Here is a 19,976-nt window from a genome sequence, read left to right on the forward strand (position 1 = left end):
AATAATAGCTCATCATGGTTGGAAATATGAGGTGGAAAAACACCAAGGTAATTTTTTAACTTTACTTTCATTCTTAATAATCTCCTCATCAATTACCACACTTCCTGCTCTTCAAGAGGACAACCATACATGGCAACAGAACTGTTCAAATACACTTTGTAGATCTGCCAGCCACAGACATGCAAGCTGTTTAACAGCAAACAGAATTGGAAGTACATAGCAACAACTATTTCTAAATGTTACATAGATCTAAAACTATTGTACACAGTGTGTGTCATATTAACACATTATACACACACACAAATATATCTTTTCATCTCAAAGTGTTTGGCATACTGCAAATAGGGATCATTTCATCTACCAAACTACTAAAAATCCTCCAACCACTCTAGGGCAAGGTACAGCAATGCTACCCAAGAGTTTGGGACAGGAAGTAAACAACACTGTATCTTTTGACGCTGCAGAGAGAATGTAGGTCAACAAATGTGTTTATCTGAATGTGGATTGGGTGACGACACTGGGGCTAAAATCTTGACTCTAATCTTGTAAAAAATATTTTGGGAATTACAGACAGAGCTGGCAACACCAACTATTATTAATGTTGCCCAACACTTCCATAGCTCAGTGGTTTGAGCATTGGCCTGCTAAACCCAGAGTTGTGAGTTCAATCCTTGAGGGGGCCATTTAGGGATCCAGGGCAAAAATTGGGGATTGGTCCTGCTTTGAGCAGGGGGTTAGACTAGATGACCTCCTGAGGTCCCTTCCAACCCTGATATTCTATGATTCTATGATTCTATTATAAGATGCTGTTTTCACTTGGTTATAACTTTGCTGAACTTTTAAGTATTTTGGTTGAAATTTTCCATGCTGGGTGTCTGCCTCAGGCTGAATTTTTCTGGATAACTTAAGCCCAAATGGTTAAGCCACTTCTGAGAACGAGGCTAGAGAAAAATATGGTTATTTTATTTATGTTAAAAAAATCCTGGTGATTTTTTTTTTTAAAAAAGGTCTTGTGCCCCCATGCTTTGGAGCAGGGACTTGAAATCTGGCCTTTGTGTCAGAAGTGTCTTTTTCTGCTGCTGTGAAAATCTCCCCAAATTTGGCCAAGTTACAAGACTTTGAAAAACAATCACAGTTTGGTACATGCTCAGCAGAGACTTCCTAGGTTTCAGCAGCTAAATTCCCCAAACATTCCATCCATAATGGTCATGATCCAAAACAGGGCTGAGCAGGAGTTACCCTGCAATTGCAGCTCTGGGCTGCTGTGAATCCAGGCACCTGACCTGAGAGCCAGGAGCCTCTCTCTCCTGTGCTCTCAATGCTCCACCTCTGGGCCCAGAAAGTAGAAAAGGAAGCTTCCTGAATTGAATGCAGAAGGAACAAGAGATGGGTCTGCAGAGGAAATAGTTTGGAAAAAGGAATCTGGGGGACAGAGAGGGATGGAAACTGGGACCAGAAGTGAGAAAGAAGGAGACCAGGAATTCGGGTAAAAGGGAAGACTGTAATTGGATGGGCAAGGAGACTGGTACTAGGAAATGGAGGAGTAAGGGAGCAGGGTCCAGGCAGCCAGTGAGTAAGGGCAGAGATGGAGATCAGACTGAGAAGCTGAGGGGGGAGACTTGGACTGGCTGGGCAAGAGGACTGACCACAAGTGAAGCAGAAGAAAGAAGGGGGGGAAGACACATCTGACAAGCAGCGGGGCTACAGGGGGAAGACTGGTATGGGTTGGGAAAAGGAACTAGGATAAGGAGGCAGGGGAGGAAACTGAGACGAGAATCCCGGGGAGGGAGATTAAGACTGGGAGCCACTGGGGTCAGGGAACATAGCTGAGGGGAGAGTGACTGGAAGCAGAGGGGAGAGAGAGACATCAGACGAGGTACCAAGGAGCGGGGGTGGGGATGGGGGGGGACTGGGACTGACAAGGCAAGAAGACGGGAGGGGAAGGGGGAGAATCTGGAGGAGGAGCCAGAAGTGGGAAAGGGCAGAAGGAGTCTCACTTAAGAAGACAGATCAGAAGTGTCTGTGCCCACTACAGCACACTCCACTCCAGAGCACAGACTGAAACCCAAAATTCTTGAGTCTCACCATTCCTTCACTTATAGCAAATATCTGTGAAACCCAAGGTGAAGTGTCCTATCCTCCTCTAGTGCTGGTCTACATAAAGGATGACAACCTACTACCGCTATAAATTACTTCATTAGCTAAAGTGGCAAAGGTCTATGTGGTGGATCTAAAGATTCTAACCCTGACAAGACCCATGTTGGTGTCAATACAATGCTACTTGATGGAATTTCTGTTTTTATTACTTGTGGTTTTTTTAAACCTAGGAAATTACACACACACACACTCATACATTAAAAGAGTACGAAGGTTGCAAAGTCAAGAACTCAAAAATTAGGAAATGCCAGAATTAAGGTGCCTGTGCCACCCTAATTTGGCCCTCTTGTACATATGCATTATGATACAGCTTTCAATTACATGATCACATAGTATTTTAATGCAATTTTTTGTATATATCTCACATATCAACTACTCTTGGCAAAAAGAAATATAGATACTTAGAAGTGCACATTTAGATGAGATGGAATTATATTATTCCACAGAATACAAAATAACAAAAATGTACTTATGTATCTCACTCCTAGCATTGGAAATGAATATAAATTGCATTTCTAACATTCTTTTGACCAAAAGGCAGTCAATCCCAAGTACATATTTACACTTCCTTCAAGAAATTCTATTTCAAGCTCACACATGAATCAATGCACATTTTAACAAAAATTATATTAGAACTTGGGATTTCCCCTAAGAGGCAAATCAATACACCTGACCAACTGTCCAGTGGAGATTCCCTTCCAGACCCCTCCAACAGATCATTTAGGCCCTAATCTATCAGATTTGATTTGTGCCTATTTTACACATCAAAAATTACCTAGACTCTTTAAAAATCTAGCCCCAGTTCTTTACTCTGACAGCCTCTAGCTGTGAATTCCATCTATTGGAAGAAGCTGCACACATGATGTGCTTAGTGTTGTACGAGGGGGAAACAGAATACAGCATCAGTTAGCCAAGTGCCTTCCCACTAGAAAAGGGAAGAGACACCAGAATGATATCAGCAGTTCGTAAGGGTCGGAGAAACTGGCTAGTCAAGTCTGGCTGTTGGAAACTGTTTAAGCTCATCACAGCAGACTGGGGCACACATGCTCCTTCCCTTTGATAAGCATTAAAGTGAGAAAAATTCAAGTCAGAAAAATGTCTACAAATGTTATCATGGGACTCCCTATGTATTCTCTCCCAAACATTTCCAAATCCAGTTCAGAATCCAAAAGATGTTTTTTCTAACCACTGCCTCTGCAAGCTCCACCTGCCAGCTGAAAATCATAGTGCATTCTTTCAATCTTCAGGCTTCACCAGTAATAAAGATTCTGTAACTTATCTGACAGCTTGTTTTTACTGTGTGAGACAGCATAGAACGTAAAAGTCAAAATTGGAAGAGTGCATATCCTGTCATTAGAGCACAGACTGGGAGCTGGAAACCTTGGGCTCTGTTTCCACCTTTGTCCCTGACTCCCTCTGTGACGGTGTATACAACCACACTGTAGCCACTTAACCTTTCCCTGCCTCAATCTGCTCATGTGTAAATTAAATATAATCATCCTACCCTCCTCCAATGGGTGTTGTGAGGCTTAATGCTTTTAATGCATTTGAGTTCCTCAGATGAAAGACCATATAAGTGAAAAGTTATAATTTTGTAAACATTTACTAATAAGTAAGATTTTGTTGTAACTTACTTAATTCCCAGTCCATCCTTACTTCTGAAGAGAAGGGGAACCCTGAGAGCTTCTCTTTGCACATACTCAAAAGTAAAATCTGTTTGAATATTTGAATAAAAAACAATCAATTACAATGACATTCTCACTTCACACTAGATTTTTTCAAGATTCACCATTTTAATTTCTCTAAATTAAAAGCTCACTATCACTTAAAGAGAACTGCAAAGAGAGTGAACATTTTTAGGTCAAAAGCAAAATCTGAGTGATTGACAATACTCTCCCAGCTGCTCTCTATTTTTCCTATTCACTGATGCACATAAAGCAGAATGCATTCAGAGATTCTCAGTTGTCCTAGGTTGAGAAGCCCTGGTTATGATAAAATGCTGAATTAACACTTACAGCAAATTCATAACTAAGTAACTGCTAAGAGGCCTGGCACATACAGAGCAAATATAAGGATCAAGCTATATATTTGGGTTTTAAGAAATATACTGTTTCTATTGGGCTTTACAGCAGTACAGTGTAAGGCCCTGATCCTACAAACACTTACACACATATTAGTTTACATGTGAATAGTCCCACTGAGTTCATTGGGACTACTTACATTTGTAAAGTTATATGCAGTTTTATTGTAGCCATGTCAGTCCCAGAATATTACAGAGACAATGTGGGTGAGGTAATATCTTTTATTGGACCAACTTCTGTTGGCGAGAGAAACAAGCTTTCGAGCTACATAGATCTTTTCCATTTATAAAATTAAGCATTTTTAAAGTTAAGCAGATGTGTGTCTGCACTATGGATCTTATAATCTGGAAATTTTATTGTAATTTCTGACATAGTTAAGGTGATGAGAGGGAGGGAGGAAATCTCTTTTCAATAGAAATTATTAATTTAATGCCAAAATAACTAGAACACTGGACACAGATTTGGTTGTCTGTACACTGAACACTATCACATTATTATTTCATTCTGAGGATTAAGCTGAACTGTTAACGTTTATATGCAATGGTTTGAAATGCCATATGTCATACCTGAAACAATGATGCATGTGATTCAGTGACTAGTGAAAAAGTGATAAGCACTGATGGGGGAGGGGTAATAAAGGGGGCTTCAGGAACTCCATAGTCTATTTGGATTCTGCAGCCATAGAAGTGAAATTAAATCTAGAAGTGGCCACACAGCACGTACCTGTGATCTGTAATCCTCCTTCCATAAAGGAGCGTAAGTCCTATGTGTCATCTCTAAAGGATGCCTTGTATATAATAAACATGTAAATAGCTTAAAAATAAAAACATGTATCGTTTGTCTCCTCAGCCATCCAAATGTAACCGTTCTAAACACCCAATCTATACATCATATACATAACCACTTTTAATTGCTTAAGTAATTTAATTATCTAAGAACATCCTTCATGGGACTCTGCACGAGATTTACCATCCTCAGATTTATACACCTTGTGTCTATTTACTATCAGAACAACTGTAAGAGGGTGAGGGAAATCAGTACTAATTTCCCCTTCTTACTTGTTTCTTAACCTCTCTTTTTACAACACTTTTCCTCTTTTATTCAATTAACAGTGACAAGAAGTGTGGATAAAGCATCCCCACCGAGAGCTGTCAAATTAGACCATTGTTTATTTTAGTATTATTTTATTAACTTTTAATAATTGCACTTATTTTTAGAACAATCAGAATACAGCTTCTATAATCTATTTTTCAGTCAACTAATGGAAGACACAAAAAGTATTTATCCATTAGCAAAAATATCATAATTTATTAATCAATGCATTAATACTAAAAATATTCATTTGGCTTTAGTAATAAATTAACAAAAAAAAAACCCTTTTGAGTACGGCACTCTACATTCAAGACACAAAATCTGAGTGGGTGAGGGGTGTCAAGGATAAATATTAGTTCAGGAAGCAGACAGCAGATACATAGCATATTACACTAGTGAATAAGTAGCATTGGTAGGCTCTGTGTTCAGGCCAAAAATCACACGGCAGCTTTGCAGCACCTCTGAAGAAAACCTTCAACCCACATTCCTGGCCAGGGATCAAAGAGGTGCTACCATGAAAAATAAAAACAAGGAAGCAGATGATTAAGAATATTCAACCAATTCCATGTGATCAGATATCTTGATATTTCTACTCTCACTCAGCAGCAGGATCAGCAAATTTAATATTTTTGCCTTGGTTACATTCAACTCTTGATTTTATAGAAAAATTAAAGAGGCAAACTGAAAATGGAGCAAATAAAGGTATTTAGAAAGACTCAACAAAGCATTCAAATCTCTTGCAGGGCTGAACAAGTAGACATAGACCAAAACAAAGTAACAAAAGACACTCATTTATTTTCAAGTTCCCTAGAAGGGGAAAAGCTACCCAGAGGTCTCAAAGCTGCTAAGCAAGAGAAATAGTGGATTGTAATACTGTTAGCAAGTAGCAATGAAAGCAAATTAAGAATTTTTGGAGAGAAAAGTAGAATCCAATCCCCCTCTGGAAAATTACTGAATATTTTTAGAGCTAAGGAACAGGTGTTGGAGGGGGAGACTTCCCCACAAAATAATAAATTGTCAAGAAGGCAGACATGATTTCCCTCACCACATAAATGGCTCTTCTGAAGCAAGTTAAAAGTGTACATTGCAAGGCTTAGCTTTGAAAAAGGAAGAAAATAGTCTAAATTAAATTAGTGGTTCAATTGCTGTTGCCATCTGATGAGAAATACAGCCAAAGCTAATAATTGGACATTACTGAGATAACTGGTTCAGACGGTGGTGTCCCCAGTGAGGTTGGATTTTGGAAGGAGAAGTGGAATTTGGTGTCATTTTTAGTAACAGCACAGTAAATAACGTTGACCAGTTGCAACAGCAGCCCTCAATCCATCTGATCCCCCTAAGAAACCAATCCCCTCCACATCCCTTCCCAGCAGGCAAGAGAGCTGCTAGCTGCACTGGCTGACTTCGATTATTTATTACTTTGTAGCTAAATCACATAAGCAAATCCAGGTAGTTTGGAGGGGCAGCTGTAATTTGATATATGATATAAACACAAAAAAGTTATTTACTCTAAAACCCCCTGATGCTAGATAACCAAATAATCTCAATTGAATCCCTTGAAACTGACAAACTGGAAGCAAATGGGACCTTGATTCAATAGGGGGCGGAGAGGGAGAAGCTAGAATCACCATGAGGCTGAGTGGGGGCTGGGGTTTTTCTGCGGCTCCTCTCCACGAACCTGATTCCCTAAAATATGGGAAGCTGAACTGGGGTCACGCTAATAGCCTGGGCTGAGGGAGGCGGGAGACATTGGGGTTTCTCTACAAGCTACATCCTGATACACTCATGTCATTGTCAAAGCAAAAAGTTGCACATCCGTGACCAGGTTACATGGGAATGATGCGAGCAGTCCCAACGCCCGTACCCACCTCTGACTACAGAGGAAATGCACACAGAAAAGCATACATGTGTTTATTTCCTGGCTAGGTCCAAGCTAGGGCCCCAGTGTGAAACACCCATCCCTCTACCCCCTCCCCTGCTGCTCGGCCTGGATTCGTCACCGGCTTCCCTGGAATGGGGGATGCAGGCGGGAAATACGAAACAAACCACAAACTGCACGTGGAGACACCACCAGCTTCTCTAGAGCAATCAAAGCAAAGAAGAGGCACCCACCCATTCCACTCCCACCAATTCAAACACATTCATCCCTGAGACAGCCAGGCATTTACCTTTCCCTTCCATGGCACGCACGAAATTCCCATCATACTTTTGAGTCTTTAATTTCTCCTCCAAATTAAAACTCCTGATGCAGACAATTTCCTCCACGTCCGAGAGGTCCTCATTCTCATCGTATCTCCTTCTACCAATAGATCGCTAGAAAACAAAGCAAATTATATAGACCGGGGTGGGAAGTGGACTTTGGGGAAGGAAAAATGTATCAACGTTGGGGATATTTGGATAAACATGGTCTGGGAAAAATCATGATCAAGGCTGCAAAATTAACAATACTTTATACAACGTGAGCTTGAGTACAGAAGAATCTCCACGCCCTTTCTCCTTATAACACCGTACTAACCCAAAGCACCAGGTGTCTGGCGACAGGAAACCCTTGCACTAATTTTTTTTTTTTTGGAGGGGGGGGAGAAATATCTCTAAACGCCAAACAAGTGAAGAGATTTACACAAATCACTAATTCAAAGCCCAGCACTGCTGCACTTTGCAAGACAGTAAAAAAGTGAACGGCAGGCAGTATTTGTTTGTTAACACATCGTGTTTCCGATCATGTTATTATTTGTGTAAGATATAACTAACTTATTTCGCACAAAATTCTCCATTTACTCTGATACACGCTATTCAGGTTGCAGTATTTACATAATCCAAGTGTTTCCATAGTCACACCGGAAGCCACGAGTTAAAAACAAATTGCATTATTTAACATTATGATTTATTTGCGCTCTCCCCCCCCCCCCGCAATGATCCACATATTATTTCTGTTCAGTCACAAGCTGTGCAGTTTAAGGAACAAAAAGTGAGGGGGGAATCAAGGGAGAAAGGGCAGGAATGAGTTAAATGCACGATGAGGGGTGTGTATGGAGTAGGCCCGGGTGAAAACAGCAGAGGCCGGTGCTGCTGTTGCTGCTTCCCCCAGAGCCAGCGTGTAACTTGTTAACAGCAGCCCCTGGTTCTCCGGCAGGGACACAAGGCAGAACCGCACGTTCACACCACACACAACACACTCCGCATGCAAACACCCGCCTGCAGAAGGGAGGGCTGGCTGTACACAAAGCTAGCTCCCTTTGGGGAACCAAATACACCAGCTGCCTCCATTGGGGTTGCTCAAATCCAAGCACTTTACAATCCAGATCTCCCTCTCTCTGTACATATATTTAAAACCCCCCAGCAGCTAGCCCTAGAAAAACACACACTTCATCAGTACAATCCTTTACCAACAGGAAAAAAAAAAAAAAGAGTATTGTCCCACCCTCTCCTTCCCCTCACTTAAATTCCACCCCCTTCCCAAGTGTTTAAGCTGATCTCTTGCAAACTAAGTAGCTCTGCTGCCTACATTTTTACATGCATTTCTCCCTTTGCAAATAATTAAGCAAAATCAATTAAAATGTACAAATAGGAAATAGACAAGCCAGCTACACACCAATCTTCTTCCAGAGTCTTTCTCTGCCTCCATTTTTTTGGAGAGTTTCATCACTTAATTGTCAACAGTTCCTGTCCTGCATTTTTTGGCCCAAATGGGGAGGAGGAAAAACAAAAGCCATCCAGGTCTCTCTAAAGTTTTGCAATTTTGCACCAGCACTTTTTTGGGGAAGGGGGAGGGAAGGGGAGGGGGAGTCGATGCGTTTTGCAAAGTCCTAAGGAACCATTTTCAGACACTGAGTGTGGAGTGGGGCGCAGGCGTCATAATCCCCGGAACGTAAACATTGTTGCCGATCGCGTTCAGGGAGGGGGGAGGCCCGGGGGAGGAGGCGGCTGCAGGGTGGGGGGGACCAGATTGCACCCAGCGCTAAAGATCGCTGCTGCCGCCGCCGCTGCTGGCTGGCTGCTCATATTGGTGTGTTGTTGTTAGGTCACGAGTGTGAGCAGGCATTGCACGCAGGCGCTGACTCACTGAGCTGTTTGTTATGGGGAGAGCTGGAGTGTCAGGGGTTGGAAGGGGCTGGAGGCAGCGGCCACTCTGTAATATGAGGAGAAAAGAAAGTACACAGGCTCACACAGAGACTTGCAACCACACACACATGCACACAAGACATACGAAGACATTAACAGGTGTACAGATATGCTTAAGCACAGAATATGCACATACGGGGACCTGCATACACATGTACAACACGAGACACACCTACCGACATGCACAGCACTGATGCAGATATGAAAACATACAGAAGACAGATCTATCCTTAGACACATGCACAAAAGATATCGAAAGATGCACAAAATCACCTAGGCTGTACCTAGGATGCATGACACATACATGGGACCATGCACGTTAGACACATGGAGATAAACTTGCAGACAAGAGGCACAGAGACAGGGTGCATGATTATAAGACATGCATATGAAACATGTTACATGCACAAAGCACACAAAAATGTGAAATGCATGTGAAACTTATACTCAGAAAAAAGTCACACATAACTCTCTCTGCAAAACAACATCAACCCATGCCTGTCTCCACAGAAGTTTGCTTTCTTAAGGGCTGATCAGTGGCAATAAAGAAAACAAGGGAAGTGCAAAAAGCAACAAGTTACTCGCTTTCATTTTAAAAGGAATTGCACTAATGTATTTAACGTTTTCTTTCAGGTGGGCATGTGTTTTTTTAGAAATTGCTGCCAGTTACAGTTCTGTAGACCCTGGAACTCAACATGCTTGTCCTTTGGGAGAGGGTTTATAAAATTCATTCTGGGTTTGGAAGGTGTAGTCTATATCACTGGTTCTCAAACTTTTGTACTGGTGACCCCTTTCATATAGCAAGCCTCTGAGTACAACCCCTCTTATAAATTAAACATACTCTTCTATATATTTAACACCATTATAAATGCTGGAGGCGAAACAGGATTTGGGGTGGAAGCTGGCAGCTAGTGACCCCCTGAAGGGTCCCGACCCCCAGTTTGAGAACCCCTGGTCTATATGCTGCTACAAAGGAAAGAAAATTACACAATAAAAAAGATGGGTTTTATTTTAGGAGCTCTGTTTCAGTAGCATCTAATATTTTTAGTTCTCGCTGGCTTTATTAAAATACTTTTATGAGATTGAAATACCTTTTTTGTAGCAGAATGTATTTAAACAATTTCCTTACGTAATAAATTATTTAATATAGGCTACTAAATAGCTGTCACAGGAAAACAACTTTCAAGTAGTATTGAACTAAGCTAGATTGGAATTTCAAGTAGTGCTAAAAGGCTCCATTTCATATTAACAAACTTAGGACCCATTCAGCCTTTGGCAGGTTTCAGAGTAGCAGTCGTGTTAGTCCGTATCCGCAAAAAGAAAAGGAGGACTTGTGGCACCTTAGAGACTAACAAATTTATTTGAGCATAAGCTTTTGTGAGCTACAGCATCCGATGAAGTGAGCTGTAGCTCATGAAAGCTTATGCTCAAATGAATTTGTTAGTCTCTAAGGTGCCACAAGTACTCCTTTTCTTTTTTCAGCCTTTGGGTTTCCGGGGCTTTAGGAGAACTGCTTAATGCTAGGATTGGTAAGGGGAACCAGTGCTTTTCACATCTAAGACACCAATTCAAATCTGGATTAGGTTGATAGTGATCAAAAGTTATTACTCTCTGATGGCAGTTTGGAGGTCTGTGTAAAACAAGGTAGATATTTTGGATCAGTTCCCAGGTGTCCACATTGTTGTACACCGAGGAATTACAAATATCTTAAGTGACATTTCTTAACAAAATGCTTAACCTTTATCAAAATAGAAAAAAAAGAAGATTCCAAAGAGTAAGGGATCTAAACAACTGTCATACCAGTTTAGAAGCCAATAGAAACCTCACAAGCAGACAGCAAGTTGTATTTCTGCATAGCTTTGTTCCCAGACCAATTAGACGAGAAAATCAGTTGCAATAGCTTTTTGTTCTTTATTGTTTCTGTGCACTTCTATACAACAGAACGCAGTCACTCACATAGACTCCTGTTTAGCCCCTCTGCATACAGAGTCAGTTAATTAACACTTTAATTGATAGATTAAAATATTGTGCAAAACATATAACTAACACATCACAAAGCCAACATCATAGGCCTTGGTGGCAGTCTCATTAGAAAGACTGAAGACTCAATGAACTATGGCAAATGGCGAGAGGAAAGACTGTTCAGATGTGGCTTAGAACTCATGAGAGCCAGGTTTAATTCCAGGATCCATCACAGACTTCTTGTGTGATGTTGGGCAAGTCACTCAGGCCCACATCCTCAAAGAAATATAAGCATCCAACATCCATTTAAATTATTAGGAGGTAGGCACCTAAATACCTTTGAGGATCCCTAACAGTCATTGATTTATTTGGAGTTAGATACCTAAATACCTTTGGGGATCTGTGTTTAGTCTCTTTTGAAAAGCTCCTATCTATAAAATTAGGTCTTTCTTGCCACAGAGATGTTATGTGGAAGAATACATGAAGAGTTGTGAGGTGTTGTGATGTTTATTATATATCAATATGCATGCTTATCTATTGCCACCTTAAAATTCCAATCCTGAAGTTGCATGCACAGGCTTAATTTTAAGCCAGGAATACAATGGTTAAAGTTAAGCATGCATTTAGGACTGGGGCCAGAGTAGTAGAGTACAGGATAAATAACTGTAATTAGAGAATCATCAGGAACAAATCTATCAATCAATTAAATAAATAAGTCCCTGTTACAAAAAGTCCATCAATAAGATACCACAGAGACAGGGGGAAAATTTTCTCTCTTTTTTTTTTTTTTTTTTTCAGATCAGTATAATCTGGAATTCTTGGCATATCAAGCAAACACACCAAATAGTATATTAAACACACACCTACAGAGAAACTAGAGCACATTACTAAAATTCTGGAAGTAAAGATGTTTCAGAAGTATCAAAGTCTAAGTCTGTGGGCTTCCAGCATCAGAACACTGATATTTTTTAATCTTATATTGAGACAGAAATGATTGATTTTAACATTTCATAACCATGTTTTATGGTTCATCATATCAACTAAATATTTTCATAAAAGACTTGTTCTGTTTCTTTTAAAAATATATATTTTACCAATAAAATAATATTTTCTTCACTTTGTGTTATAATTAATCAAAAACTTGGACCCAAAAAGGAATTGGACATTTATATGAATGATGAGAACATCAACACTTGCCTTAGATGGAATAACAAAAATTATAAGTGGTATTAAACCTCATGGTGAGGAAGCATTTCCCGTCTGGGCAGGTTATTCCTCTGCAGGGAGAGTGTTGGCCCCTTTTTCTGACCACTATCAACCAGGGTACTGGATTAGGTGAACCATTGGAACAACAATTCCAATGTTCCTTTACAAAAATAAAACAAACTAGTGAATGTATTCATATGGTCATGGGGTGGCTGGGTTGTTGGGAGATGGGCTACAATTAATCTGTTTTTGTTAACCTTAGTAAAATTATTTATAGTACCATTATGTGCACAATGTGCTACATCCTATCCATGTTCAGGTGACAGTAAGAGCTGGAGCTTTAAGAAAAACACCTACTATCTCACAACTCATGATAGAATCATGAAAGTTGTCAATGCTATGTTTACTCAGGCTGTGTGTGGGACAGGGTGAATTTCACCCTTGTTGAGCTCATAGGGAAATTTGTTTCCTGATAAATAGAATACATTTTGCTAAAATCAGATCCTTAAACCTTTTTCCTTTCCTCATAAACTATGGACTACCTGTCAGGCATCTTAGCCTGGATGGACATGAAAAGCCAGATGTTTAAACATTTTGCTGCCCTTGGACATTATGTGAAAAGATACTTCTGTGGCTCTCTAGCCAGACCAGATCAATGCAGGGGCACCAGAACAGGGAGGCCAGGGGCCCATGGCCCTCCCACTTTTCACCATGGGACCCTGACCCCTTACCCTCCTCTTCCCCCTGAGACCCCACCCCCTGGCCAGGCCAGCAGCTGGTGGAGCTCCACCCAGGAGCTCGGGCAGTTGTGGCACGCGCCAGCTCCCCAGAGCTGCCTGTGCAGCTTTTACCATTGCCGGGCTGCAGCTCCAGGCCCTGCCCCTTGGCCAGAGCTGGGTTGGGGTAAGAGCTGTGCAGGCAGCTGTAGAGAGCCTGGGTCCCTCCACCTGCCCTGGGCTGGGGGCCCGAGGGGTGGGGACAAGGGCTGGGGGCTGCTTTTGGCCCCACCCAACTCCAATGGAGCAGGACAGGCTCCCCAGCCCCACTCTGGCTTCAGACTTGGCTGGGGGTGGGACCTCCAGGGGAAAAAGAGGGGCCTCAGGGGAAGAGGAGGGGGCACAGGTGGGGTCTTGCGGGGAGAAGAGGGGCCTCAGGGGAAGGGGTGGGGCAGAAGCCCCTGGCCCTTCCACTTTTGGGAAGGCTCCGCCAGCCCTGGATCAATGTTTTTCCCACTTAGGAAGCTCGGTGATTGCAACTTGAAGTTACATCCCACATCTTTCCAAGGAGGGCTGCTCTGCATGTCTACACTTAGAAGCTGTACTGATACAGCTGTGCTGCTGTAAGAGCGCTCATGTAGCTGTGTTATCCCGACAGGAGAGAGCTCTCCCCTCGACATAATAAAACCAGCTCAACGAGTGGCAGTAGCTATGTTGGCGGGAGAGCATCTGTGCACGAGTGCTTATGCTATCAAAACTTATGGTGCTCAACAGGGTGTTTTTTGCTGACATAAGTGCTAGTGTAGACATGGCCTTAGACTTATCACTGCTTGAGACTGCTGACAATCCTTTCCTCATCTGCCTATTGAGTTTCTTACCTGTTATACTTTTTATGCAAAACCTTCCATTTTAATTTCCATTTTGCACCAACACAGTTTTCTTCTGTGACAATAACAGAAACAAATGGAAACAACTATTTGCATATTCAGCTAACAATATACTGTAGAAAAGCTGCTATGCAGAGGGTGGCATGAATGCGTCTATTTCTGTGCCGAATACTGTACCTCATTAAGAATGCTGGAGGGTCACAATGGTTCATCCCTATTCTAGGACATACAAAAGTACATTCATGGCACAGAATTAAAGGTGCACCTCTGTGATGGGATGTTCAGATCTTTCAGTGCCCTCAGGAAGGAATCCTGGAATTCTATCCCTATTGTGCCCTTAATGAAAGACCCCACTACATCAAACAGCAGCCTGGGCTTTTATGCATTCATTCCCAGAAAGGGTTCAGGGTCAGCTGAGGGAGGCACCTCCAGCTGAGAGTGAATTAAGTACAGCTGACTCTAATTAGCACCTCAAGAGGAGGCTGGGATGGAAAGAGAAATGCTAGGGTTTATAATGACCAGCAGTTAGGAAAAGAAGTAAAAGAACTAACTTTGTTGGGTTTGTCCTTTCCCAGTTGGAGTTTATTGTACATAGGCTGGAGGAAAAAATGTAGGTAGACAGTATTATAATTTTAATACTTTGGTTAAAGTAAAAGATGTTTGTCCTCTAACAATTGGAGATCAAACTAAGTTTATTTTAAAAGGCCAATGCTAGGGCTTGTAGGGATGTGGTGGTGGCGGCGGCTAGGTCTTGTAGGGTTATACATATAAACTATATGTTTATACAACTATACATATAAAATGGTGTCTAAATTAGCTGTTACCACTCAAGAAAGAGATCTCAGAGTCATTGTGGATAGTTCTCTGAAAACATCCACTCAAAGTTCAGCAGCAGTCAAAAAAAGTGAACAGAATCTTGGGAATCATTAAGAAAAGGATAGATAATATGACAGAAAGTATCATATTGCCTCTATATAAATCCGTGGTACACCCACATTTTGAATACTGCGTGCAGATGTGTTCACCCCATCTCAAAAAAAAATTGGGAATGTTCAGAAAAGGGTAACAAAAATTATAAGGGGTATGGAACGGTTGCCATATGAGGAGAGATTAATAAGACTGGGAGGTTTCAGCTTGGAAAAAAGATGATTAAGAGGGGATATGATAGAGGTCTATAAAATCATGACTGGTGTGGAGAGAGTAAATAAGGAAGTGTTATTTACTGCTTCTCATAACACAAGAACTAGGGGCCACCAAATGAAATTAATAGGCACTAGGTTTAAAACAAACAAAAGGAAGTATTTTTTCACACAACTTGTGGAACTCCTTGCCAGAGGATGTTATGAAGGCCAAGACTATAACAGGGTTCAAAAAAGAACTAGGTACATTCATGGAGGATAGGTCCATCAATGGCTATTTGCCAGGATGGGCAGGAATGGTGCCCCAGCCTCTGTTTGCCAGAAGTTGTGAATGGGCTACAAAGAATGGACCACTTGATGATTACCTGTTCTGTTCATTCCCTCTGGGGCACCTGGCATTGGCCACTGTCAGAAGACGGTATATTGGGCTAGATGACCTTTGGTCTGACCCAGTATGGCTGTTCTTATGTTCTAACGGCTATGCGGGTGGCTTTTTGCTGTTTGAAAATGTGGATGTGATATATATGAACATGCATTAATAGGCTGGGGAAATGAAACACAAGACTGCTGCTTCAATGCATCAGTGTGCAGGATTATTGTATGTTTCAATACCTTTCCTAGTTAAGTGAAATGTAAAAGAGGGAAAGACTAGAGAGACAATGGACTAAAAGCATTCTTGTATATACCTAAAATCACAAAGGAAGTAAGCATGCTGGCTTTGCTATTTTAACTTTCTTAATTGCATTATGTAAGCTAAAAGTAGCACTACAGGCAATGGAAAACATTTGTGAAGTTGTGTAGTAAACACACACACAATTCTGCAAGCAGCATAATGCCCAAAAATTGCACCTAGGGGATCGAAAATGGTAGTAGACAGCCCACTTTGAATATAACTTCTAAACAGAACTAAAGTCTTGTTTATCTGAACAATTATTTTATTTTTATTATAGCTCACAGACCTATAGTAAGGAAGTGTTATTAGAACAACTGACAGACTTAACTATTCTGTAGTTCAGAGGTGCTGACTTCTGCTGGCTCCAGTGGGTGCTTGGCCCCACCCCACCTCCACCCCTGCCCTGCCCCCTCTCAAACCCCTTCCCAAATCCCTGTCCCGGCTCCACCTCTTCCCTGAGAGCGCCGCGTTCCCGCTCCCTCCCAGAGCTTGTTACGTCGTGAAACAGCTGGTTTGCAGCAGCAAGCGCTGGGAGGAGAAGCGGGGACGCAGCGTGCTCAGGGGAGGAGGTGGAGGTGAGCTGGGGTGGGGCAGGGAGCATGGTTGCTGGTGGGTGCAGAGCACCCACCAATTTTTCCCTGTCTGTGCTCCAGCCCTGGAGCACCCACAGAGTAGCTGTTTTCTTCATGCTATTAATTTCCCCTTTCCAGACATCATTAGTCCACTTCAGATTTTTGCATTAGCCTCATACATTAGAACACAATCATTTTAAAATAAATTTATTTTGGGAAATGGACCCTAAACTAGTGATTAACTATGCTGCTTTAATATTTTATGGTTCAACCAAAACCGTGTGCACTTACAAGTAAAGCTACTAAATAATCTTATTATCTATATGTGTAGAGCTGTGCTCTTTCATAGGCTTTGAGCACTGATCCCAAATATATTTTTACAGTTAAGATTCCCCCACAAACTAAACCACAGAGCCTTAAAGAGCTCTTGTTTGAAGAGGTGGGAGAGGAAACATTTAAAGCCTGTTGGTTACCAGCTTTCTAAGTAAGGCATGGTAGTTCATTTAAAATCTTTACGTGGGTACTACTTATGACTTTGCAATTAGTTGTCTTGAACAATCCCACTACTGGATGTTGAGAAATACTAAAAATGCTCTTTGTACTTGTTTTCTTTGCATGTGTGCTTACAGACTTAAAAGACAACTGAGCAAAAAGTAATGTTAATACTCTTCACTTATACAGGGTTTATAATCCAAATGGATGTGAAAGTTAGATATGCACAGAAGTACTGAGATGCAACCCCCTCTGGGGTGGAGGGCAGCAACCAACCAATGCATAACTTGTGGCACAAGAGTGGGGCGTAAGACATTTTACAGGAAAAAAAACCTTAAGGGCAAACCATACTCTTACAGGTGCTGTGGGGGCTTTAATGCTCATATACAGCAGACAAGACCAAAAGACCATGTCTCGCCAAACTAAATATTTGATTGATTTATTGGGAAAGGATGAAGGGCTGGGTCAACTCTGCTGGGCTAGGAACCTGTAATCCCGGGAAATGTGATCTGAAGCTTCAAGTTACCAATCTGATTTCTCTGATTTGGTAACTTTAAAATATGCAGTACAAATTAAATAAAAGGTATAATAATGGTCATGTTTGTATAGACTCCATCATTGCCTTTTGATATATAGCTAAATTAATGAACTTACAGATCAGGAGAAGCATGAAAAGAGGAACTAAGAAAACAAAATGTTTAGGTCCTGATTTCTTGTGTTGTCACTTATGTGTAAAATGATACCAAATCAGAATGACAGTATTTTTACACTCTGCACTAGTGTGAATAACAGAAGATGCATGGGGTGGAAAATCAATCCCTCAGTGCCTTTTATAGCCAATGCAAGTAAACCAAATGTAAAATAGCTTCTGCCTTTGGGATGTGATTGTCCTCTCCCGTGTCTGAGAATAGAAAGCAGAGCCATCCTTACCTACTAGGTGCATTTGTATTCTCAGGTTCTTACTTTAACTATGTTAGCATATTTCTTTTTCTCACTTACACCTCTGCATACCCACAAGCTCACTGTGACACAACGAGTACCTTTATATTAAGACCCAGGATTCCTGAATCCCTTTTGTGGGTGCGTGACCTTTGCCAAGTCACTTCACCTCTCTGTGCTTTGCTTTCTCCTTCTATAAAACAGAAATAATAAATAATTATGCCTTACAAAAACAGGATAAGCACTTCAGGTGAAAAACGCTGTTTAAGTGCTAAATAGTGTATTATACAAATCGCCTATGCATTCAGAAAAGGTATTTGTCAGGGTTCCCTCCCCACTCTGAACTCTAGGGTACAGATGTGGGGACCCACATGAAAGAACCCCTAAGCTTATTTCTATCAGCTTAGGTTAAAACTTCCCCAAGGCACAAATTCTTTGCTCTTGGATGGTACGCTGCCACCACCAAGTGATTTAACAAAGAATCAGGGAAAGGACCACTTGTAGTTCCTATTCCCCCAAAATATCCCCCTCAAGCCCTTACACCCCCTTTCCTGGGGAGGCTTGAGAATAATATCCTAACCAATTGGTTACAAAGTGATCACAGACCCAAACCCCTGGGTCTTAGGACAATACAGAAATCAGTCAGGTTCTTAAAAGAAGGCTTTTATTTTTTAAAAAAAGAAAAAAATCACCTCTGTAAAATCAGGATGGAAAATAACTTTACAGGTAACAAAAGATTAAAAAAAACACAACAGAACTTCTTCTAGGCTTAGTTCAAAGTTACAAAACACAGGAATAAACCTCCCTCCAGCAAAGGAAAAATTCACAAGCAGAACAAAAGATAATCTAACATGCCTTGCCTGGCTTTTACTTACAATTTTTGTAATATGAGAGACTTTTAGGATGGTCTACAGGAGAAGGAGTTTTCTGACCTGATGCTTCTCTGCTTCCCAAGAGAACACACCAAAACAAAGCCTCCCCACCCCAAGATTTGGAAGTATCTTCTTTCCCCATTGGTCCTTTTGGTCAGGTGCCAACCAGGTTATTTGAGCTTCTTAACCCCTTACAGGTAAGGAGGAATTCTAGGCTACCCTTAGCTGTATGGTTATGACAGTATTTAATACATAAAGGCAGGGCATTGAGACCTTTTGCTCAGTCTTTGGATGCAAGATCAAGTGAGGAGTCCCAGAATTATTTTGGAAGCTGTTCCTCACAACATAGTCTGCAATCCCTACACAGGAAAACTGCATGTGTGGGGGGTGGGAATTCCATTATTTGTTAAATTGTTATCTTTGGACAGGGACTGTCAGGATGTTTATACAACAGCTAGCAAATAGGGCCTTGATCTGGTCACTCTGTAGGCAAAACCACAATGTGAATGCTTAATAAGATCATTGAACAATACATTGTACCTCACTAATAGTAAATGTTGTGATGCATTCAATTTTAAAATCTTACTCAGTTTCACTATAAACAATATGCCAGATTGTAATCATTCCATGGAAAGTACTATACAAATGCAAATATTAACAAATTGTGAAGTATTTCATGAGTGTTTACCTCATAAGAGATAGGAAGTAAGCCCATTTTACAGAGGGTGAATGGCGAGTCACAGAAATATGACTTAGAGTTGTGATTCCACAATAGACACCTCTCCCACTCTAGTGACTCTCTACTGATTTAACTGAAATCCTAAGGACAATCTCCGAGTAGGTTCCCTTGTACATTCCTCTTAACTTAATAAGATAGTATTGACAACTCAATGATCAGTAGACTTTTGGCTACAGAATAATCTGTATAGCAAGAGTGGGAATAGTTTAATCAAAACATAGAAAATGTACACTATTATTCCTGGGATATGTTCTGTGATATTAACAAACAACAACAACAACAAAAAAGTTCAACATTAAGCTGGAAAAGCATTGAATGGAGATGGAG

At 41.1% G+C, this 19,976-nt stretch overlaps 1 protein-coding gene across 3 annotated transcripts in view; it reads right to left on the reverse strand.

The window, feature by feature from the left end:
* Window positions 1-9,187, reverse strand: part of KDM2B (lysine demethylase 2B) — a 167,886-nt gene extending 158,699 nt beyond the window's left edge. For 2 of the 3 annotated variants that reach the window (XM_077835507.1, XM_077835506.1), the window contains exons 1-3: window positions 8,923-9,187; window positions 7,499-7,643; window positions 3,792-3,870 (exon numbers count right to left, since the gene is read on the reverse strand). In XM_077835507.1, coding sequence (XP_077691633.1) covers window positions 3,792-3,870; window positions 7,499-7,643; window positions 8,923-8,973 — 275 coding nt within the window. In that variant the 5' untranslated portion in view covers window positions 8,974-9,187. The remainder of the gene's footprint in view (window positions 1-3,791; window positions 3,871-7,498; window positions 7,644-8,922) is intronic. The other variant, XM_077835509.1, reaches the window with a different exon arrangement.
* Between the last annotated feature and the right edge of the window lie 10,789 nt (window positions 9,188-19,976).

This window comes from Eretmochelys imbricata, chromosome 15, assembly GCF_965152235.1.
Source record: "Eretmochelys imbricata isolate rEreImb1 chromosome 15, rEreImb1.hap1, whole genome shotgun sequence".
Taxonomy (NCBI): Eukaryota; Metazoa; Chordata; order Testudines; family Cheloniidae; genus Eretmochelys; species Eretmochelys imbricata.